Source organism: Hypanus sabinus, chromosome 9 (genome assembly GCF_030144855.1).
Source record: "Hypanus sabinus isolate sHypSab1 chromosome 9, sHypSab1.hap1, whole genome shotgun sequence".
NCBI lineage: Eukaryota > Metazoa > Chordata > Chondrichthyes > Myliobatiformes > Dasyatidae > Hypanus > Hypanus sabinus.
The window spans coordinates 66,881,223-66,905,480 of record NC_082714.1 but is presented as its reverse complement, the minus strand read 5'-3'; the positions used below and the strand labels follow the sequence as shown (position 1 = coordinate 66,905,480).

The window sequence follows — 24,258 nt, the reverse complement described above, 5'->3', positions numbered from 1 at the left end:
AAAGACTTTTGCACTGTATTGCATTTGTCAACATGGAGCAAAGAGTGTGTTTGTAAGTTTGGCAAGAGCAAAGGATGTTGGAACTGACAAAGGTGGATCACCATGGGATAGGTGGCAGAGGAGGAATGTCAGGGTGGGGGTGTGGCACAGGTGCAGACACGCCCAGCCCTGAGGCACCAGACAAGGTCATTTGATTCCAAATATTTGGTTTATTGATTATTACAGAAGGTCTCTGTAGAGTCCTGTTTCCTCCCCTCTCCCTTCCTCTTTTCCCAACAATGATTTTCCCTCTCTCTGTCCCCTTCCCATTCTCAGTCCACAATAGAGACCCATATCAGAATCAGGTTCATCAACACACATGTATTGAAATTCGTTTCTTTTTGCAATACTTAAAATTACCACAGTACCATGCAAAATTCTTAGGCATCGTATATACCCAAAACTTTTCCACAGTACTATATATATGCCCATATGTGTAAAACTAGAGGAAAAAAGTAGTTTGAGGAAAGTTTTATAATGGATAATTGCCAACCATATGGTATCTTCTGCAAGTGAATGTTGAGAAATGCACAGAAAATTGCAAGCTGACAGTGCAATTGAGACCAAGGGTGGCTGAGATTCCTTGTATCACTTTATAACAAGCTGCTTCTTCCCAAGAGTTTCCAAAGCCTCAATTGGGTGATGTGAGTGAGCTGGAGTCGCTCCGGATGCAGGATAGGGGGAATCCTATTCTCCTGTCATGGACTCTACAAGACCTGTTGCACATCGACATGGTACAGGTGGAACTAATTCCTGAGAAGAAGGGTCTATTCCTGAAACACGTGGAGTATGAGGTTTCCAGTCAGGTAAGTTTGAACCAAGGGTTTGATCCATCAGTGGCCAGCCATTGGTGTTCTCTGGTTTTGTGTTGTCTTCCACAATGCCTGAGCTTCAATCCCTGTGCTTGCTGACTTGTATTGACACTTTTTTCTTCCAAAGTCTTCACTTTAACATTTGAGTTGTTGTGTTCGAATCCCTCTCTAAATTTGACACATCCTTTATCTGTAATTTCCTTTCGATCCTACACTCTTCAGACCTTTCTGTAATTTCCTAAGTCTGATCCTGATGGGGAACAGCCATCAGCTTGAAAGATTAACTGTCTTTTTTTTTCTTTCCATCTGCAGATGCTGCTTGACTTGCTGAATATTTCAGTATTTTAAATTTTTATCCTCAGTTCCTTCAGTGACCAAACTTCATTGATCCAGACTCTGAGCTCACCAATTCACTTCCTAAATCTACTTGCTCTTTAAAGCTGCTTGAAGTCTACTTCACTGACCAAACTTTGGTCCCTGTTCTAATATCTGCTTTTTTGTTTGAAGTGTCATCAAATTTTTGCTGATAATCTAATCCGTGAAACAGTCTTGAAAGCTTAACAATGAAAAACATGCCATATAAATGTGAATTATTTTAAAAGACATTCTGATATTACTGAACTCTCCAATACAATATGATACAAAACAACACATGTAGGAGAGAGATTGAACATCTGGCTGACTGGTGCCACAACAACAACCTTTTATTTAATGTCAGCAAGGCCAAGGAGATGATTATTGAGTTCAGGAGGAGGAAACCAGAGGTCCATGAGGCAGTTAGTCCTCATCAGGGGATCAGAAGTGGAGAGGGTCAGCAACTTTAAATTCCTCAGTGTTATCATTTCAGAGAACCTGTTCTGAGCCCAGCACATAAGTGAAATTATGAAGAAAGCACAGCAGAGCCTCTACTTCCTGAGGAATTAGTGAAGATTTGGCATGACATCTACAGTATAACTGGTGACTTCTATAGGTGTGTGGTGGAGAGTGCCCTTGAACAGAAAATCCTACAAAAAGTAGAGGATGTGGCCTAGTCTAACACAGGTGAAACCCTCCCACTGTTGAGCACATCTACAAGGAGTGTTGTCACTGGAAAGCAGCATCCATCATCAGGGACCCTCAACATAGAGGTCTTGTTTTCTTCTCACTGGGGCCATCAGAGAGAAGATACAGGACTCTCACCACCAGGCTCAGGAGCAATTATCAACTTCTAACATCAGGCTCCAGAACCAGTGGGGATAATTTTCACTTAATTTCTCTTGCTCTGTCACAGAACTGTTATCACAGCCTATGGACTAATTTTCAAGGACTCTTCATCTTATTTTCTTGAAATTTATTGCTTATTTATTATTATTTTTCTTCTTGTATTTGCACAGTTTTTGTCTTTTGGACACTGGTTGTCCACCCTGTTGGTGCGGTCTTTCATTGATTCTATAATGGTTATTGGATTTATTGAGTATGCCCGCAAGAAAATGAATTTCAGTTGTATATGGGTTGTATATGGTGACATATATGTACTTTAATATAAATTTATTTTGACTTTGAATCATGGCCTCTTGCAGTTTCTGCTTTGTGAGTGGTTGCCAGTGTATTTAATTCACGAGCACATATCTCTGTGTTGTAATATGTAATTCTGGTGTATATATTGTATCTTTTCTAAGTATTGGGGGGGGGGGGGGGGGAGAGAGGAGTCAAGAATTTATTTGTGAATTATACAAACCCCTAGAGCATTTCCACATCAGTTACCAGCAGTGAGGTGCTTTTTAAGTATAGTTACTGAGGGAATATGGTATCTGCTATGTTCCTAGTACCACAGGAACAATTAAATTACTACGTTGTTTCTCTGAGTGGATAAATAAGGGGTAAATATTGCAATAATGCACATAGACACGATAGTGCTACACTGGAATTTTGTGCACATCCATTTGGAAAGATACATGAACTTCTTTATTATTGATCAAGGCAGCCAAAATAAGTCCCTGAAATAGATTGAACTAGAACTCTTGTTTCAGCTGCCAATCAACATTAGATGAGACAATAGATTTAATGATTGATGGGAAGTCTGCTTACTTCCAACTAGTTGGGCCATGTTTGAGTGGTGCAATTGGATCTTCATAATGTCCTTAAGAATTTGGAATTAAGATGACATAAAACAAAGAAAACTTCAATCATACTCTCTTTTCTTTTCAGCGATTCAAGTCCTCTGTTTATAGACGATACAATGATTTTGTGGTGTTTCATGAGGTGTTGCTCCAGCGATTTCCATATAGGATGGTGCCAGCGCTGCCGCCAAAGAGAATGCTAAGAGGTAAAGGCATTAAAGTAAGAGATGATACATAAAGAGAAATGACAGTGTTATTTTGCTATATGGTGTACAGTAATTGCTCAGCAAATTGTGTAGAAAAGGACAGAATTATAATGGTAAGGTATAGCAGCAAATAAAGTCAAAGTAGGGCAAACTGCTTTAAAAAAAATTCTCTGCCTGGTTTGAAGTTCTGAGAACAAAATTGAGTTGATAACACATATTTGCAGGTGGGGTTTATGTGATCAAGTAGTCATTGTAGAGCTGCATGAGACTGCAGATGACTGAATCATGAGCAGAAAATAAACTGGAGGTAAAGAGACGATTGGCACTTTAGGATTGATTGTAAATATAGCCACCGTAGAGTGGACTGACAAAGGCTGGTAGGTGATGGGTGGAACCAGGTGAGGTGGGAGTGATTGTCAGATGGAGCAAGGTGGGGTTGGGGTAGTTGGTTTAGGGGTGGAGGCTGGTGAGTGGCAGGTTGAAACATGGGGAAAATATCAGGCTTATTGAGTAGGTGAGGGGAGGCGGAACAGTCAAGGCAGAGGCTGGGAAGTGTGAAGTGGAGTCAGATAAAGGCCAAATGATGGGTAGATGGAGCCAGGTTGGGGAGATAATTGGAATTTGTAGAAGAGAACCTCTTGGAGAAAGGAATACAAGGGGAATGGGTTGCTAGAAAATGGAAAATTCATTGTTCATATCATTGGGCTCTCAGCCATCCAAATGAAATGTGAAATGTTCTTTTCACTTGCATTTGGTCTCACTATGGCAATGAAGAAGGATGAGGACAAATGGATTGAGTGCGAATGGGTTGTTGTTATGGGCAGTACAGATGCTCCACCAAACAGTTGTCTGGTCTTGGGTTGGGTGGAGATGTGTGAGAGTTGACGTCTGAGAAATAGAGGATTCCGCCCCCTTGTAACTCATGTCCCTAGTTTTCTTGATTGCTCCTATTGGTCTGTCAAGGTGTCTTTCCTCACATTTGTCTTTTCCCTTACCAAGACTTTTTATCCTTCTTCATTTGATTCCATTTGCCAGTCATATGTGTTTTGTCCCTCCTGGGCTATTCTTATCCCTTCCACCAAATACTTCCATCTGCCCGTCATCCCTCCCTTATCACATTCCAGCCTCTGTTTTTACCTCCCTCTTTTCTTTTTCCCACACTCCTCTTACTTGGTTCCATCTGCTTGATTTTTGCTTTCCCTTTACTGTTCACCTTTGCATAGACAACTGGTTAACCTAGAAAAACTTACTTCAAGCCTACAATCCTGGAGAGCAAAACAATGGCAGAGTAATAACATATACTTTGGCTCTCTCTTCATATAAGAGGACATACATAATTTCTCAAAAATGGTAGGTAATTAAGAATGTAATATGAAAGAAGAACTTAAAGGAAATTAGTATTTGTAAAAGGGTGGAGGAAGTACTGGAGAATTTCTATTAAAAGGCAATAAATTCTTAGCATCTGATCATTTCCATTCTAGAAACTATTGGAAAGTACAGCCTTGGAAATCATAAATGCATTTTGTCACTTGTAAAGTTTTATAGATTGTGGAATGGTTGCTGCAGATTTGGAAGATATTTCTCAAAAAAAAAGGGCTGAGCCCAGTTGAAAGAAAATAGAGAACTCTACACCAATTGCCTAACATGAGAGGGAGATGCTGGAGGTGTGCATTAGGGATGTGATAACGGTAATTTAAAAAAAAATACATTTTTTTAAAATGGCAGGATTAGACAAAGTCAACAAGAATTTGTGGAAGATAAATAGTTTACTAAAATTTCTGGAGTTTCTTTTAATGTAACAAGCAAAATAAATAAGTGAGTACTAGTGTATGTGATGTGTTTGAATTTTCAGAATGAATTAGGCGCTGGAAGCTCAGAGTAGCACACACAAAATGCTGGAGGAACTCTGGGTTAGGAAGCATCCATTGAAATGAACAAACAGTTGACGTATTGAGCTGACACCCTTCTTCAGGACAGGTCACCAGTTCCACAAATCAGTAATTCCTGTACAGCTGATTGTGCATTGCTAAAACACATGTGAATGTGGGTAATACATCTCAGTGAGTTCCATGCCCACCATGACACTGAGCTCTTCTTCCACTGCCTCCGTCTCCATGCCTACTTCTTTGACAAGGACTCTTCAACCTGCATTGATGACCCCTTCCCTTGTCTTCAGCCCTCCTCCTCTTCCTGGACACCCCACTCTGATCTTTTGCCTGCTCCGAATCCTTTCATTACCAACTGCCGATGAAACATCAACTGTTTTAACTTCACCAATTCTGACTCCATTTCTAACCTCATTCCTTCCAAAAGCACTGCTCTCCACTCTCTCCACACTAATCCTAACATCATCATCAAACCCGTAGATAAGGGGGATGCTGTAGTAGTCTGGTAGACTGCCAGGTGACAGCTGTCGACCCCTCCTCTTACTTACCCCTCAAGGAGGACACACTAACGAACACCAGGCCATTGTCTCCCACACCATCGCCAACCTTATTAACTCTCATTATCTCTCATCCACTGTGACCAACCTCATAGTTCCCTTACCCTGCACCTCCCAATTCTACCTCCTACCAAAGATTCACAAACCTGCCTGTCCAGGTAGACCCATTGTTTTCACTTGTTCCTGCCCCACTGAACTTGTATCTGAATACCTCAACTCAGTTTTACCCCCCCCCCCCCCCCCAGTTCAGTTCCTTCCTACCTACATCCATGACACTTCACACGCTCTTGATCTTATCGATGATTTCAAGATCCTGGCCCTGAGCGTCTTATTTTCACTATGGAAATACAATCCCTGTACATCTCCATCCCCCACTACGAAGGCCTCAAAGCTCTCTGTTTCTTTCTGGATACTAGACCCAACAGTTTCCACTCCACCATCACTGTCCTCCATCTGGCGGAATTCTCAATAATTTCTCCATTTCCTCCCACTTCCTTCAAACAAAAGGTGTAGCAATGGGCACTTGCATAGTTCTCTGCTATGCCTGCCTTTTTGTTGGCTACATAGAACAGTCTATGTTCTAAGCCCGCACTGGTATCACGCCCCGATTTTTCTGACGCTATATCGATGACTCTGTTGGTGCTGCTTCTTGCACCCATGTGGAGCTCGTTTACTTCACCAACTTTGCCTCCAACTTCTACCCTGCCCTCAACTTTACCTGGTCCATTTCTGACAGCTCCCTCCCCTTTCTGGATCTCTTTGTCTTTATTTCTGGAAACAGTTTATCTACTGATGTGTTTTATAAACCCACTGACTCTCACAGCTATCTGGACTCTGTTCCCATCTGGTTACTTGTACAAATGCTATCCCTTCTCTCAGTTCCTCCTTCTCCGCTGCATCTGCTCTCAGGATGAGGATTTTCATTCCAGAACTAAGGAGATGCCCTCCTTTTTCAAAGAAAAGGGCTTCCCTTCCTTCACCTTTAACACTGCTTTTAACTACATCTCTTCCATTTCGTGCACGTCTGCCCTTACTCCATCCTTGTGCTACACCACCAGGGTTAGTGTTCCTCTTGTCTCACCTATCACTCTGCCAGCCTCTGCATCCAGCACATAATTCTCTGTAACTTACACCATCTTCAAAAGGATCCCACACCAGTGTCTTCCCTCCCCAACCCCCCACCCCCCACTTTCTGCTTCCACAGGGATCATTCCCTCGTTTCCTACACGATTTCCTTATCCATTCATTTTTCCCCACTGATCTCTCTCCTGGCACTTATCCTTCCAAGAGGAGCAAGTGCTACACCTGCCCCAACACCATTTCCCTCACTATCATTCAGGTCCCCAAACAGTCCTTCCAGGTGAGGTGACACTTCACCTGTGAGTCTTTTGGAGTCATTTACTATATACAGTGCTCCTGGTAGGGCCTTCTGTATATTGGTGGGATCTGATATAGATTGGGAGACAGCTTTGCTGAGCACCTACCAGAAAAGGTGGAATCTCCCAGTGTCTACCCAATTTAATTCCACTTCCCATTCCTATTCTAACATGTCAGTTCATAGCCTCTTCTACTACCGTGATGAGATCACACTCAGGAGCAACACCTTGTAATCCCCTTTCCCTTTCTTTCAAGGCATTCTTTTCTCTCTTACCAGATTCCTCTTCACCAGCCCTTCATCTCTTTCACCAATCGACTTCCCAGCTCTTTAATTCACCCCTCCCATTTTCCCTATCACCTGCTACCTTGTATATAAGAACATAAGAAACAGGAACAGGAGTAGGCCATCTGGCCCATCGAGTGTGCTCTGCTATTCAATAAGATCATGATTGATCTAGCCATGGACTCATCTCCACCTACTTGGCTTTTCCTCATAACCCTTAATTCCTTTACTATGCAAAAAATCTATCCAACCTTCCTTAAATGTATTTACTGAGGTAGCTTCCACTGCTTCATTGGGCAGAGATTTCCACAGATTCGCCACTCTCTGGAAAAAGCAGTTCCTCCTCATCTCTATACTAAATCTGCTGCTCTGAATCTTGAGGCTATGTCCCCTGGTTCTAGTCTCACCTACCAGTGGAAACAACTTTCTTGCCTCTATCTTATCTATCTCTTTCATAATTTTATATGTTTCTATAAGATCTCCTCTCATTCTTCTGAATTCCAGTGAGTACAGACCCAGGCAACTCAGTTTCTCCTCATAGTCTAACCTTCTCATCTCTGGAATCAACCTGGTAAACCTCTGCACCACCTCCAAAGCCAGTATATCCTTCCTCAAGTAAGGAGATGAGACCAGGTGTGGGCTCACCAGTACCCTGTACAGTTGCAGCATAACCTCACTGCTCTTAAATTCAGTCCCTCTAGCAATGAAAGCCAACATTCCACTTGCCTTTTTGATAGCCTGCTGCACCTGTAAACCAATCTTTTGTGATTCATGCACAAGCACTCCCATGTCCCTCTGCATAGTAGCATGCTGCAATTTTGTACTATTTAAATAATAACCCGCTCCTTCATTTTTCCTTTCAAAGTGGATGACCTCGCATTTACTAATGTTGTACTCCAGACCTTTGCCCACAAACTTAACCTGTCTATATCTCTTTTTGCAGACTGTCCGTACCTTCTGCACAATTTGCTATTCCACTCAAATTCATATCATCAGCAAACTTAGATACTCTACAGTTGGTCCTCTCTTCTAGATCATTAATGTATATTGTGAACAGTTGTGGGCCCAGCAATGACCCCTGTGGCACACCACTCACCACTGATTGTCAATTAGAGAAATACTTATGTATCCCAATTCTGTGCTTTCTATTAGTTAATGAGTCCTCTACCCCCAAGTCTAGGCATCCCTATCTTATGAATAAGTCTTTTATGTGGAACCTTACTGAATGCCTTCTGGAAATCCAAGTAAATAACATATTTCTTCCTCCCTTCACCCCACCTTCTTCGTCTGACTCACTTTTTTTTCCTCCAGTTCCAAGGATGAAGTGTCTTAGCCCAAAATGTTGACTAATCTTTTCCATAGATGCTGCCTGGCCTGCTGAGTTCTTCCAGCATTTTGTGTGTATTGTTTGGATTTTCAGCATCTGCAGAATTTCTTTTGTTGGTAATATGCTGGTAAGGATTGAAAAGCGGTCCATAGACAGTAAACAGAGGAGCGAAGTGTGTCTTTCAGGTGGCTGGTCCTGAATGGCGGGTTACTATATTGATCAGTGGTTACGGTCCCAGCTATTCATGATATAAACGGGTAAGGGTGAGGGAATTTGAATGCAAAATTTATAACAGCATGAAGCTAGGTGGGATTAGGAACATAGAGCATAGAAAATCTACAGCACATTACAGGCCCTTCAGCCCACAGTGTTGTACCGACCATGTAACCTACTCTAGAAGCTGTCTAGAATCTCCTTACCATATTGACTTCTATTTTTTAAGCTCCATGTACCTTTCTAAGAGTCTCTTAAAACTGTCTCTACCACCTTCACTGGCAGTGCATTCCACACATGCCTTTTCATGGCTGCTTCTAGCTCTCCTAGTTTCATTCTTGAGCTCCTTCCTGGCACCCTTGTAATTTTCTAGCTCTAACAGTACCTAATTTCTTGAACCTTTCATATGCTTTTCTTCTTAACTAGATTTTCAACATCCTTTGTACACCATGGTTCTTTTACCCTACCATCCTTTTCCTGCCTCAATGGAATATACCTATGCAGAACACCATGCAAGTGTTTCCTGATCACTTGCCACATTTCTGCCATGCATTTCCCTGAGAACATCTGCTCCCAATTTATGTTCCCAAGTTCCTGCCTAATGGTATCATATTTTCCCCCTACCCCAATTAAATATTTTCCCAAATGTTCTATCCTATCCCTCTCCAGTGCCATTGTAAAAGAGATAGAGTTGTCATCACTACCTCCAAAATGCTCTCCCACTGAGAGATCTGACACCTGACCAGGTTCATTTCCCAATACCATATCAAGTACAGCCTCTCCCCTAGTTGGCTTATCTACATACTGCATCAGGAGATGACAATCAGTATTAGGAAAGTTAAAATTGCCTATCACATCAACCCTACTATTATTGCACCATTCCAGAATCTGTCTCCCTATCTGCTCTTTGATGTCTTTGTTACTATTGGGGGGGTGGGGGTTGATAAAAAAACATTCAGTAGAGGTTATTGCCCCTTCCTGTTTCTGACTTCCACCCACGACTCTGTAGACATCCCTCCAAGACTTCCTCCTTTTCTGCAGCCGTGGTATTATCCCTGATCACTAGCACCATGCCCCCACCTCTTTATCTTTCTCCCTGTCCTTTTTGAAACATTTAAAGCCTGCTACACTCAGCGGCCATTCCTGTCCCTGATTCATCCAAGTCTCTGTAATGGCTACAACATCATAGTTCTACATATTGATCCACGCCCTAAGTTCACTCACCTTGCTCATGGTACTCCTTGCATTAAAATAGACAGATCTCAGACCATCTGGCTAAGTGCTTCTTTGCTCTATCATCAGACTATCCTTCCTCATAAACTCCCTACAAACTCCCGTCTCTACTTGTGTACCAACCACCCCACCCTCTGCCTCTTCATTTCAGTTCCCACCCCCCTGCAAATCTAGTTTAAACCCTCCCCAACACCAAACCTCCCTCCCAGGATATTGGTACCCCTCCAGTTCAGGTAGAACCCGTCCCACTTGTACAGGTCACTCCTTTTCCAGAAAAGGTTCCAATGATCCAAGAAATTGAAACCCTGCTCCCTGCACCATCTCCTCAGCCACTCATTCATCTGTGTTATCTTCCTGTCTGACCTTCATCAGCTTGTGACGCTGGGGGTTATCTGGAGATTACCACCTTGGAGGTCCTGCTCTTCAGCCTCCTTCCTAACTCCCTAAACCTGCTGTGCAGGATCTCTACCCCTTTCCTGCCTATCTCATATACCACAATTTCCTGCTGCTCACCCTCCCCTTCAAGAATATTCTTTTTTTAAAAATTTTTTTGATTAGTTTTTCAAAACATTTTTCAAATTAAAAACCCCAAATCCCAATGAGGAACATTAAAACAGTGCAAAATTAAGCATACAATAACAATATGTTACAAAGGAAGAGAATTTAGCAAAAAAAAGCACCTAAATTAAAGACGAGTAAGCTTAGTGTCCTCCCCAAGCCCCACAACACAAGAAAAAACAACAGCAACACCAGACCAACCACAACACAATATAGAGAGTATAAGTCAGGACAGCCAAGCTCCCAGACTGTGAATACACTCAGCAACAGAGGATAATAATGCCTTCTACCAGAAAAGAAAAGGAGCTGAAAGCAAGGGACTGAAGAGAAAAAAAAACCCTAGTCAAGAGGAAGGTTATGAAAGTACTCGATAAAAGGTCCCCAGACCTTATGGAACTTTAGATCCGAATTGAGAACTGAATAATGAATTTTTTCGAGGTCCAAACAGGCCATGATGTCGTTAAGCCATTGAGCATGAGTGGGCGGGGCAGCATCTCTCCATCTGAGGAGGATCAAGCGTCTAGCCAGAAGAGAAGCAAAGGATAATATTCGGCATTTGGTCGGACCCAGGCATAAATCTGTCTCGCCCCAAAAACCGAACAGAGCAATTAAGGGGTTTGGTTCTAGGTGCTGATTCAGAATACATGATAACATAGTGAAGACATCTTTCCAGAATTTCTCCAAGCTAGGACAGAACCAGAACATATGGATGAGAGAGGCCACGCCCCTCTTGCATTTATCACAGAGCGGACTAACGCTAGGGTAGAATCGAGATAGTTTAGATTTAGACATATGGGCTCTATGAACAATCTTAAACTGTAAAAGGCAGTGGCGAGCACAAAGAGAGGTTGAGTTAACCGATTTGAGAACTGAATCCCAGCTCTCCTCAGATAAGGAGATATTTAAATCCTGCTCCCAGGCCATTTTGATTTTATCCATGGGGGCCCGTCGTAAGGCCACTAGTTTATCTCGGATGATTGATATTAAGACTTTACCTAGTGAATTCATGGAAAAAAATAGGTCCATAGCATTTTTCGCAGGCATTTCAGGGAAGTTAGGAATTAAAGGAGCAATAAAGTGTCGGATTTGGAGATATCTGAAAAAATGAGCATTGGGCAGATTGAACTTAACAGAGAGCTGCTGAAAAGAAGCGAAGCGATTATCAATGAAAAGATCTTCAAAATGTCTAATGCCCTTCCTATACCAAACCTGGAATGCTGAATCGTATGTAGTAGGTAAAAAAAGGTGATTATGAGCAATAGGGCTGGAAACGGAAAACCCCTGGAAACCATAGCATTTCCTGATCTGAGCCCATATACGCAAAGTGTGTCTAACAAGAGGATTAGCTATTGATCTGGGCAGACTACTAGGGAGTGCAGAGCCAAGAAGTGCAGAGATAGATAATTATTTGGTGGAGCTCAGCTCCATCGCCACCCAGTTAGGGCACTTGGGTTGGCCATGGAAGAAAGACCAGAAGGTAGCACAACGTATATTAGCTGCCCAATAATATAAACGAAAGTTAGGTAAAGCCATGCCACCCTCTTTTTTAGATTTTTGGAGATGGATTTTATTAATTCTAGAGCGCTTATTCTGCCACAGATATGACAAGATAATAGAGTCTAAGGAATCAAAAAAAGATTTAGGAATAAAAATTGGGATAGATTGAAATAGGTATAAAAATTTGGGGAGAACATACATTTTAACAACATTAATACGACCTACCAAAGACATAGATAGAGGTGACCATTGTACCAGACTCTGTTTTATAGCATATGAAAGATTGGCAAAGTTTTCACGAAAGAGATCTTTGAACTTCCTTGTGACTGTAATTCCAAGATAAGTAAATTGATTATGGACTACTTTAAAAGGGAGATCATGAGATGTTAGTTCTTGAGCTTCTTTATTAATTGGGAGAAGTTCACTCTTACGTAAATTAAGTTTATAGCCAGAGATTGGCTAAACTGGTCAAGAAGTGAAAACATTAGAGGTAAGGATGTAGACGGATTTGAGAGAAAGAGTAATAAGTCATCAGCATAGAGAGAAACTTTATGCTCGACACCCCCTCTCCAAATCCCAGTCAATTCAGGGCAGTTTCGAAATGCTATCGCCAGAGGTTCCATAGCCAAATCAAAGAGAAAGGGACTTAAGGGGCATCCCTGGCGGGTGCCACGTTTGAGATTAAATACTTGGGATTTCTGAAAATTGGTTAAAACAGAGGCAGTAGGACACAGGTACAGCAATTGGATCCAAGAGATGAAACTTTGACCGAGGTCAAATTTTTCTAAAACTGCAAAAAGGTAGTTCCACTCTATACGATCAAATGCTTTTTCCGCATCGAGGGAAATAACACATTCAGGAATCCCAGTTGGAGGTGAGTATAAGATATTAAATAAACGCCGCATGTTAAAAAAAGGGAAACGGTTTTTAATAAAGCCTGTTTGGTCATCAGAGATAATGGAGGGAATGATGGTTTCTAATCTATGAGCCAAAACTTTAGCTAAGATCTTTACATCAACATTGAGCAGAGAGATCGGCTTATACGAGGAACACTCTGTTGGGTCTTTGCCCTTTTTTAAAAGAAGAATAATAGATGCCTCACTGAAAGAGGGTGGCAATTTGCCGTAATTAAACGAGTCAGATAATACTGAGGAGAAAGAAGAGAAGAGAATGATTTATAAAATTCTGCAGGGAACCCATCAGGTCCAGGAGATTTCCCTGAGGACAGTGCAGAAATTGCTGTAGATATTTCTTCTAATGACTTAGGCGCATTGAGTTTGGCTTTGAAATCAGATGAAAGTGAGGGGATATTCAGATTCTGTAAAAATGGATCAACAGAGATATTGTCATTCAGAGATTCAGAGGAATAAAGCCGAGAATAAAAATTTTTAAATGCGTCATTAATTTCTAAATGATCCGATGTAAAGTCTCCGTTCTCCTTCCGGATCTTTGTAATATGTTGTTTGGCTTTGGAACGCCTCAGCTGATTGGCTAGGAATTTACCAGACTTATCCCCATGAATGTAAAAGCGACTCTTGCTTTGGACAAGTTGGCGTTTGACAGGTTGAGTGGACAGAAGGTTAAATTTAGTTTGGAGTTCGACACGCTTCTTGTATAATTCAGGGTTCTTAGTTTGGGCATATATTTGATCCAATTCTTTAATCTGGTTAATGAGGTCTAATCGATCTGCGCGGGATCTTCTGTTGAGATTTGCTGTGTAAGAGATTATTTGCCCCCTCAGATATGCTTTCATGGCATCCCAGACAATCTGGGATGGCACTTCAGGTGATGTATTAGTGTTAAAATAAAAGGTTATCTGATCCTTAATAAATTTTAAAAAATCATCATCCGATAGTAAAGTTGAATCAAACCGCCAGTGTTTATTCCTCTGAGGGAGACCAGGCAAATTCAGAGAGAGAGTAATTGGGGCATGGTCAGAGATCAGTATACTCTGATAGTCACAAGAGTGGGCAAATGGAATAAGTTGGTTATCGAGTAAGAAATAATCAATTCTATTGAAGGTATGGTGAACATGTGAGAAAAAAGAATAATCTCTCTCCGTAGGATGGAGGAAACGCCATATATCAGAGATACCATAATTAGAGAGAAACGATTGGATAGCTAAGGCAGATTTAGTAGGTGGTCTAGTAACAGAGGACGATCGATCCAAATTGGGATCTAACCAACAATTAAAGTCACCACCCAGTATTAGAGAGTATGAGTTTAAGTCTGGTAGTGAGGAAAAAAAACGGTCAAGAAAATTAATATCATCAAAGTTGGGGGCATACAGGTTTGCTAGTGCAACTTTAGTGTTACATAGTTTGCCAGAAACAATAATAAAATGGCCATTTATATCAGATATATTATTATGGAGTTCAAAAGGAATATTTGAGTTAATAAGAATGGAGACTCCCCTAGCTTTAGCGGTAAAAGATGAATGAAAATGCTGACCCACCCACTTTGACAAAAGCCGGGAGTTATCAGAACAACGAATATGAGTTTCTTGAAGGAAAGCAATGTCAGCTTTGAGTTGTTTGATATGTGAGAATACCTTCCTCCTTTTAACAGGGTGATTCAATCCCTTTACGTTCCAGCTCACGAATTTAAGTGCACTAGCCATTATCGATTACTAATGCATAAAAGGCAGAAGGCATATAAAAAGTCAAGCAGTACAATAGCAGTCTGGGAGCAGAGATGTAAACATAGATTCGTAAAATCAAAACATATACATGTCCTGAGCAATAAAGAGATATAATATATACAGTGAGTGATGTTGGAACTAGAAAACCCACCCCACCCAAACAACCCAAAACTAGACGGCTACCAAAACAAGTAGCTAGCTCTACCAAAAAAATTAACCCAAATACAACTTCCAGATCTGTGTCATTAACAGCAGTTCTGTATAAATACTATAATAAATAGTAACTAGTTTATGCACTAAAAAAACAACTACAGATTAGAACACCTTCTGCAGGAATATAAAACTTAATACAGAGAAAATCGGAAGAGGACCAAACCTAACCTGCCAGCGAAAAAATTATAGAAAAATAAAGTAAGAGAAAGGAAAAAAAAGGATTAAAAAAAGGAGAGGAAGGGGAAAATTATAAATTCAAGACAAGTATTTATCAACCACTTACAGAGAAGAGAGAAAAAAATTCAGAAATTAGAAAAAAGGGGGTGAAGAAAAGAAAAAAGTATAATAAAATAAATTAAATATAAAAAGAAGGGAAAATAGATCGGCAATTAAACTGTGAACCAACAAACAGGAAGGCTTTCAGTGAAGACTTCAAACCTCCAAAACAAGTTAAAGTCAGTTGTAGAACTCTGTAGATAAAGTTGTACAAATCCAGGGAGAGATTGTCAACAGCCCTTAGAGTTTCGATGAATAATGTCTGAATGATTCAAGTAAAGTCTGAGTCCAGAAAAAGTAATTTTACCACGAGAAGTACTTATCCACCATTTTAGGAGGTCTGATCGGGTTCCGAAGATGACTGGATAGCCGGAAGACTTGCCACAAATGCTTCAGCTTCCTTGGCTGACTTAAACCATTTGTATTTCCCAGTGTTAAGTTTGATTCGTAGATCAGCAGGGGACCGAAGCGAAGGTTTAAAACCACGATCAAAAAGAACTTTCATTGCACCTTTAAACTCAGCGCGCATCTTTAAGGTCTGGAGTGCAAAATCTTCCACAAAGCGAATGGTTGTATCCTGGAAAATAAAAGAACCTCTGCGACGTGCCTCCACGATCAGACGGTGTTTTACCTGGTATTGATGGAAGCACAAGATTACTGGTCGCGGGCGGTTGCCCAGAATTCCGGCGGGAACATGGACCCGGTGTGCCCATTCGAGCTCAGGTGGGTTCGGGAGCAAATCTTTCCCGAATATCTCACAGAGAAACTCGGCGAAAAACTTCACTGTTGATCCCTGTTCAGTGGCCTCTGGCAATCCAAGAATTCTAAGATTGCAGCGTCTGCTGTGATTTTCGAGATCCACCGTTTTGAAAAGGAGTTTGTTACACTTTTCCTCCAAGCTGGAACAGAGAGTCTCCAAGTATCGAACGCGACTTTCTAAATCTTCAGAAGTCGAATCGATGCGAGATAAGTGTTGGGCATGTTTGCCCACCTTGTCGTTGATCCGATCAAGCTTGTCCTCCAACTGTTTGAAAGCGGTTTTGAATTCCTTTAAAATTTCGTCTCGGAGCTGACCGAGCGCAGCCAGGGTCTCGTCTGAGAGAGCCGGAGCTTCCTTTCTCCCGGATTTAGAGCTCGTGCTAGACATTGTAAGTTAGATGTGTTCACAGGCAAGTAAGAGGTACCGAAAAAGTTCCCGACTAAGGTTTAAAAAATGGAGACATTTAGTGCAAAGATAGCGACAGTAACTGAACAAAAGTTCGGAGCAGCTAAGCAATCGCCATCTTACCGGAAGTCCCTTCAAGAATATTCTGCAACTGCTCAGAGACATCCTGGACCCTAGCAACTGGGAAGCAACACACTATCCTAGTGTCTCTTCTGAGGAGAAAGTTAATTAGCTTTAAGATGATTTTGAGAAGTACATAGCAGATGCAATATGGCATGCATAAATGAAGTTATAAATGTGACAATAAATACTGGTGTTTGGAGAGATTTGTCAAATACAAAACATGTATTTCAAAGATACGTATCCAGGAACAGAGAGTAATTAGGAAAGCAAAAAGAATGTTGATATTCATTATAAGAAGAGTGGAGTATAAACCTGGAAAATCTTCCTACAGCTGTCCAGGACTGTTGGGAGTTTTGGTTGCTTCATTTCAGGAAGATCGAAGGTTGACTGCTGGAACAAATGGGTTGTCTAAGGAGGAAAAATTGCTGATTCCAGCAGCTGCAGTCTCTTGTGCTTCATAAAATTAAATGGGTATGGTCTCTACTCTAGAATCTATGAAAGGTGATGTGCTTTGAAGACAGTTCTGGCAGGGCAATCTCAATGAGAGGACACTTGTTTGGGGATAAAAAGATGCTCATTTAATGTTTAATTGACATAGAACTTTTTTTCTCTGCATTGTGACTGTATCTCAGAGAGCCTTGGATGCTTAGTCATCATTAATTATATTCAAGTCTGAGATAAATTATTTTGAATTAAAGATAGTAAGGATTCTGGGAATCAGACAAGAAAGCTGGATTGAGACCAATACTTAACAGTTGACTTTTGCTCACTAGGGTATGTATAGACTATTCCTGTGTCTGTTTCTTAAAAGTATTCATGGAATTGAGCAAATATTGCTAACTTTATTGATGAAATGACGTACTGATCTTGCTGCTCCTGTAGTTAGAAAGCTTTCCTTCCCATTTGGTGATAGAATTGGGACACAACTGAGCTAAGGTCAAGCACTGTGACAATGGTCATGCTTAATGTTTAAGATTTTTGAGGAGTGTATTTAAAGACAAAATACTTGGTTATATTTTAGCTTTAGTAATAAAATAAAAAGCTGAAAACATTCAACACTGAGGTGATATTTCATATTGAAGACCCTGGTCTCGTAAAGGTGCATTAGCACCATTTCTCCTTGAACAGATGCTTCCTGACCCGTTGAATGTTTTTAGGTTGTTTATTTAAAATTTCCAGCATCTTTGTTTCATCTGACTTTTACTCTAGTTGGCATTAAATTGTTGAAATTTCTCCCTTATACACACAGCTGACAGGGAGTTCATTGAATCTCGGCGGCGAGCTCTGAAGCGTTTTGTTAACTTGGTGGCTCGTCATCCATTTTTCTCCAAAGATGAAATTCTGCAGATTTTCCTGTGTTTCAGTGGTCCTGTGAGTATTAACTAAAATGACTGCATTAATTGGGTCGTTTCTCGCATATTATACACCGTGGAGTAGACCCTTCCAGTCATTCAAACCATGACGCACGGCAACCCCCCCCCCCCCCAACCCCAACAAACCCAGTTAACCCTAACCAGGGGTCGGCAACCTTTACCACTGAAAGAGCCAAATGGACCCATTTCTCACAGAAAAGAAAACACTGGGAGCCACAAAACCTGTTTGACATTTAAAATGAAATAACACTGCATACAATGGTTTTTTTTTTGCCTTTATGCTATGTATAACCAAACTATAATGTGTTGCATTTATGAAATTGATGAACTCCTGCAGAGAAAACGAAATTACATTTCTGCATGCAGCAAAAACATTTTGAACTCCGAAAAAAAGACGTTGGGTTGAAGGTTACTCCATAGTTAGCCTACCTTGGATCGAAGAATTAAAAGAAAGCACGCACTGGTGGGTGTCAGGCATTGGCAGTGATGACGTATATTAATAGCGATAAAAAACACGTTGTAGCGGTGTGCTACCCGCAGCGCTAAAATAACGACACTGCAGTCAAAGATAACTTTATTCGAACTAAACAGTCTTGCTTTAAAGCCTCCCTCAACCCGTCCCCCGTGGGTGCGGATGCTCCAAAAGACACGTACTCACAAACCCCCGTAGGCTATCTCCCTTAGCTGGAATGGTGGCTAATTGTGAGCCGGTTTGGATGTGCCAGGGAATGGGGTCGCTACAACGTTTTATTTAGATTGTACAAGATCACCATAATCTTCAAATTTCGAGTTACATTTCAAAAACTAACAAACCACGGGGAGCCGCAGCACAGAGATGAAAGAGATGCATGCGGCTCCGGAGCCGCGGGTTGCCGACCCCTGCCCTAACCTAATCGCAGGACAATTTATAATGTACGTCTTGGACTGTGGGAGGAAACCAGAGCACCAGGGAAAAATCTACACATTCCATGGGGAGGACATACAGAAACTCTTTAGAGAATAGCGCCAGAATTGAACTCTAAACTGTGGAACACCCAGAGTTGTAATAGCTTCATGCTAACTGCTACATTCCCATGAAGGTGATCTCTTGTACCCCCTGAGCTTCAGTAGTGTCACACTAACTGCTACACCACCGTGGAGGTTTAAACTGACTGAAGAAAAAATGAGAACTGTTTACTGTGTACATCCCATCAATGTTACTGTGGTGAAGAAAGACCATGCACCTGAATGCACACCATGCTACAGGATCCCAGAGCTGGGTAAGGGGGGAGGTGAGAGGGATCTGTAATTGATGCCGTCAAATAGAAATTATTTTTAATATCTTGATGTCTTTATAGTGAAAAAGCTGACATAGCAATAAATGGAATTGACCTGTCCCATTCCACTTTGCTTACCACAGTCAGCATGCTGAGAATAATATTTCCATGAATATATGATTTGGGTTCTTTACTTGTTTTTGGAATAAAAGCATTGCCTACCTTTGCACCTCTGATGTGCCAAATGTCTGGTTTGGATCTGTGTAACTCTCAGTCCTGCATCATTGTAGCTGTCTTAACAACCTTCCAGAATGACGGAGCAAATATCAGGTGCATAGAACTGCTGTGCTGTCTTTGTGCCATTCACTCAACCAATGAGAAATATGCAATAAGTGCTGCCTTTGCTTTTTATAAAATGCTAATTAAAACTGACTTTCAAGGATTTTCAAGGTTTTTTGTGTTTTTTTTTTCTTTAAAGGATGTTCAAAATAAAATCCGTGAATCATTGCGAGGGATGGGTGATGAGTTCCTGACATGTGGCATTGCACCAACAGCCAAGGTAATGCTTTGAACTCTGGTGTTATACTTGTAACTTCCTCAGCTGGGCACTGTTGGTTATGTACATATGATCTTTATGTTGCATGTATAGCAGGTATAAGGAAGTCAGAGTACTGCAGGTGCTAGAAATACTCAATTGTCAGGCAGCACCTGTGAAGAGATAAATGGTTAATATTTCTGATCAATGACCTATTATCAGAACCAGAAAAGCAAGAAAATAAACATCTTTTGAGGTTGCGGAGAAGGGGAGAAGTTAAAGTTAAAGTCTATCCCTAGCCTTATCATCAGGCTGGTGCTTATGCTGATTTCCATGGCGTGAAGCGACTGAGAGTAAGAGAGGACGAAGCATCCTTGTTATTTACAGCTAATCTGGCTGGAGAAGATGATGAATGGAGGGCAATGAAAATAAAGAAAAATGCTGGAAACGTGAGACGTAAAATAGAGCAACCAGTCAAAACTTGAAATAAAAATCGGATAGTGAAAATACCTGATCATTTCTCAACTATACGGAGAGAAACTGAGGAAATATTGTAGATGGATGAACTTGCTTCAAAAGTCTTTTTTACAAACCAGGAAAAACTAGTAACTTGAAATCTTTGAATTCAGCATTGAATCTTAAGGGCTGTAATATTGAAGGTAAAGTGCTCTTCCTCTAAGTTACTTTGGGCTTTGTTGCTATACTATAGGAGGCCAAAGGAAGGGATGTCAGACTGGGATGATGAACTAGTGACAGACATTTGGAAACTTGGGGTCATTCTGATGGACTGAATGGAGGGGTTCTGTAAGACTGCACCCAGCCTTTCAATGCAGAGGTGCCACAAAGTGAGCATGAAATTCATTTCACTAGATTGGAAATACTTGCTGCTTCAACTGGAAATTTGCTTGTTCAAGAGTCAGGAAGTTGTGTTACAGCTTTATAAAACTCTAGTTAGGCTGCATCTGGAGCATTGGATTTGATTCTGGTTGAGTCATCTTAGGAAGGGTGTGGAGGCTTTGGAGAGGGTGCAGAAGAATTTACCATGATGCTATCTGGATTAGGCAGGAGGTTGGACAAATTTGAGTTATTTTCTCTGAAACAATGGAAGCTGATGGGAGAACTGTTAGAAGTTTATAAGATTGAGAGACAGAGTGCAGACAGACTTTTTCCAGGATTGAAAGGTGAGTAGGGTTAAAACTCAAAGGAGATATATGGATAGAGTTGTTTTTTTTTCAGTCAGCATGGTGGGTGCAGAAACTTGTTTAAGCAGAAGGGTTTAGTTTTGTTAGACATTCAATTAATAGTTCAATTAGCTGCCACAACATTGTGGGCAGAAGGGCTATTCCTGTGTTGTACTGCTTTATGTTGTGTGGAATCCTTGTGGGTAGAGTTAAGAAACTGAAGGGGTAAGAAGACCCTGATGGGAGTTAATTTACATGCCTCTGCACGGTAGCCAGGATGTGGTCTACAAATTACAGCAGGAGATAGAAAAAGCATGTCAAAAAGGCAATGTTGCATTAGTCATGGGAGATTTCAATATGCAGATAGATTGAGAAAATCAAGTTGATGCGGGATCCAGAGACTCCATTTTGCAGCAAATGGAGTGAGACGCTTTTTCACCGTGGCTGTACTTTTTATACCTTACATTCCACTGATAGATCCATTTTAAGTTTGAAGATTCATTATTTTTGTTGAAAGATTTATGACTTAACTATGATGGCAGGAAGTTGATTGGGTATTGAATTGAGAGGCGTTAAGACCCTTCCCGAAACTGAACAAACGGAACAAATAAAGGAATCGGAGAAACTTTTTACCTTAGGAAAAATACTCTCTTCAATACAAGGTATGAAACTTGAATTTGGTTCGCTTAACACTAAGATTGATAAACTGACGGATGCTGATAGAAAGCTTGAAAAATCCATCTCTACTGTTCAAGAATCTTTGAAGAACTTGGATTTTCGGTTACAGATGCTCAAACAGACTACTTTTCGAATTGAGAGGGAACAGGAATTATTCAGGCAAACTATTTATGAGCAAGAATTGAAGATGTCATCTATGGAAAAGAAAATTAATGAAGTTACTTTGGAATTATCAAGAATGAAGAAAAAAATGATTGATTTAGACAGCAGAACACGTAGGAGGAATTTACGCATGTTGGGCTTGCCTGAAAATACTGAAACCAGTGACCTGTTAAAGTTCTTTTCAGATATGCTATATTCACTTTTTAGCGAGATTCTTGAAGCAAACCCATACTCGATAGAGCTTATCGAATTCCACGATCTAAGCCCTCAACCGAATTACATCCGTGACCACTGATACTTTGCTTGCACTATTGTACTCCGAGAGGCAAGAAAAAGGGGTAAGCTAATCTACAATGCAACAGAAATTCATATAGTGGAGGACTTTGCTCCTGAGATTTTTGCTGAAAGAAGGAAATACCGGGAATTGATGGTTGAATTACATGAAAGAAAATGTCGCCTGTCGCACCGTTATCTGGCATGACTGATAATTTTTCTGCCTGACTCTCAGCCACAAAAGATTAACTCTTTAGATGAAGGTTGGGAATTTATTAAGGGGTTTAAGTCTATGCTGAATGTAACTTTAATAGGTAATTCCGAGCTGAGAAACGTTTATAGATGCCTTGAGGAAAGTCTATTCTATGCTTTATGGATGTCCTTACAGGACTGATTTAATTTTTTTTATTTGTTATTAATTAGTATATATTTACAGTAGCTTTGAAGAAAATCTGTTTCACGTTTTACGGATGTCCGCACAGGACCTGGTTGATTTAATTTTTTTTCTTGCTTGCCTTAATATTAATATAGCTTTGGGTTTGATATATATTTACTTATTTTTTTGTATGATTTGTCAATTCTTTTAAAAGATTTCAGTCGTAATATGTTATTTGCTTGGATTTATCCTTTTCTGAATACGTGATTAATATACTTCAGATTAATTTAAGATGGCCATTGCCAGTTATGTTTTAACTATTGTTAGACATAACATTACAATATTTGAAATCTGTTCATCTCTTTTATTATGTCTGAAATTGGTGGGGTAAACATGTAACTGTTAATACAGCTGCAAAATGGAGATTGGGGTTAGGGTCACAGGTTAGCATGTGATCTTTCTATTGGATCGCTTTTCGGGCTTTGAGGAGAGGGTATTAGAATAGTTTTTCTCGACTGGGCAATTCTGTGTGGTTATATCTTGTATCATTCATGTTGTTACTTCTGGTTAAGTCAGTGCTGTTTTTTTTTCCTTTGGATCTAGTTTGCACTTGTACAATAACTTTATTTATAAAATTTTAAATTAAAACTTAAACATGGATGCTAATAAAATTAATATAATTTCTTGGAATTTGAACAGCATGAATCATCCTATTAAGCATCAAAAGATTTTTAAGAAATTAAAAACACTTCATGTGGATATTATTTTTGCACAAGAAACTTGTACGGAGACAGGAGGAAGATCGCTTTTTTAAATTCTGGAAGGGACCTTTATATCATTCTTTATCAATAAATAAAGTTAGAGGGGTATCTGTTTTTGTTAACTCTAACATCCCTTTTGTACATTTTAATACTGTTACTGATTTGATTGGAAGATATTTAATTGTCACTGGTTTGTTATGTGGTCAAAAGGTAGCTTTGGTGTGTGCTTATGCACCTAATTCAGACAGTCCTGAATTTTTTAAGAAGCTACTTTCTGCACTCTCAAATCTAAATGAGTATAAGTTGATTATGGGCAGTGACTTTAACTGTTGTCTTAACCCGTCGATTGACAGGTCATCAACCAATCCGTTGCTTCCTAATAAAGCAGCGACTTGTATTAATTCTTTTCTATTAAAATATGGCTTGGTCGATATCTGGAGATATAAACACCCTAATGAGAAAGGTTTTTCTTTTTTGTTCCCACATGTACATTATAAATATTCAAGAATTGATTATTTTTTTCTAAAAACCCCATTTCCAGAAAAGTTGGGATATTTTCCAAAATGCAATAAAAACAAAAATCTGTGATATTGTAGCGGTGAACTGCAGTTGCAAAAGAGGTTTATTCAAACTTCGCGGCCTTGCTTTAAAGTCTTCCTGTTCCTGCCCTCCCCGGGCCGGAATGTTGTAGGGGGCGCATATTCACAGTCCCGTCCCGCGCGCAGGCTTTTCCTCTTGCTGGTGAAGAAGGTTTGGCGCCCTTTTTGGGACCGGCCTCAATGCAATGCGCGCCACTTTGCGAGCCAATTCGAGTGCGCTGGGAAGTTGGTCGCCACAATATGTTAATCCACGTGAACCTTTATTTAACTGACAAAAGTACAAAAAAAAGATTTTCAATAGTTTTACTGACCAACTTAATTGTATTTTGTAAATATACACTAATTTAGAATTTGATGGCTGCAATACACTCAACAAAAGTTAGGACAGAGTTAAAATAAGATTGAAAAGTGCACAGAATATTCAAGTAACACCGGTTTGGAAGACTCCACATTAAGCTGGCTAAGAGGTATCATGACTGGGTATAAAAGTAGCGTCCATCAAAGGCTCAGTCTTTGCAAGCAAGGATGGGTCATGTCTCACCCCTTTGTGCCAAAGTTC

The 24,258-nt window shown here is 40.4% G+C and overlaps 1 protein-coding gene across 2 annotated transcripts in view; it reads left to right on the top strand.

Annotated features, from left to right (window-relative positions):
- The window catches only part of snx8a (sorting nexin 8a), a 68,767-nt gene that overhangs the window by 19,455 nt on the left and 25,054 nt on the right, over positions 1–24,258 (top strand). For both annotated transcript variants that reach the window (XM_059979809.1, XM_059979808.1), the window contains exons 4-7: positions 658–845; positions 3,039–3,156; positions 17,755–17,876; positions 19,613–19,693. In XM_059979809.1, coding sequence (XP_059835792.1) covers positions 658–845; positions 3,039–3,156; positions 17,755–17,876; positions 19,613–19,693 — 509 coding nt within the window. The remainder of the gene's footprint in view (positions 1–657; positions 846–3,038; positions 3,157–17,754; positions 17,877–19,612; positions 19,694–24,258) is intronic.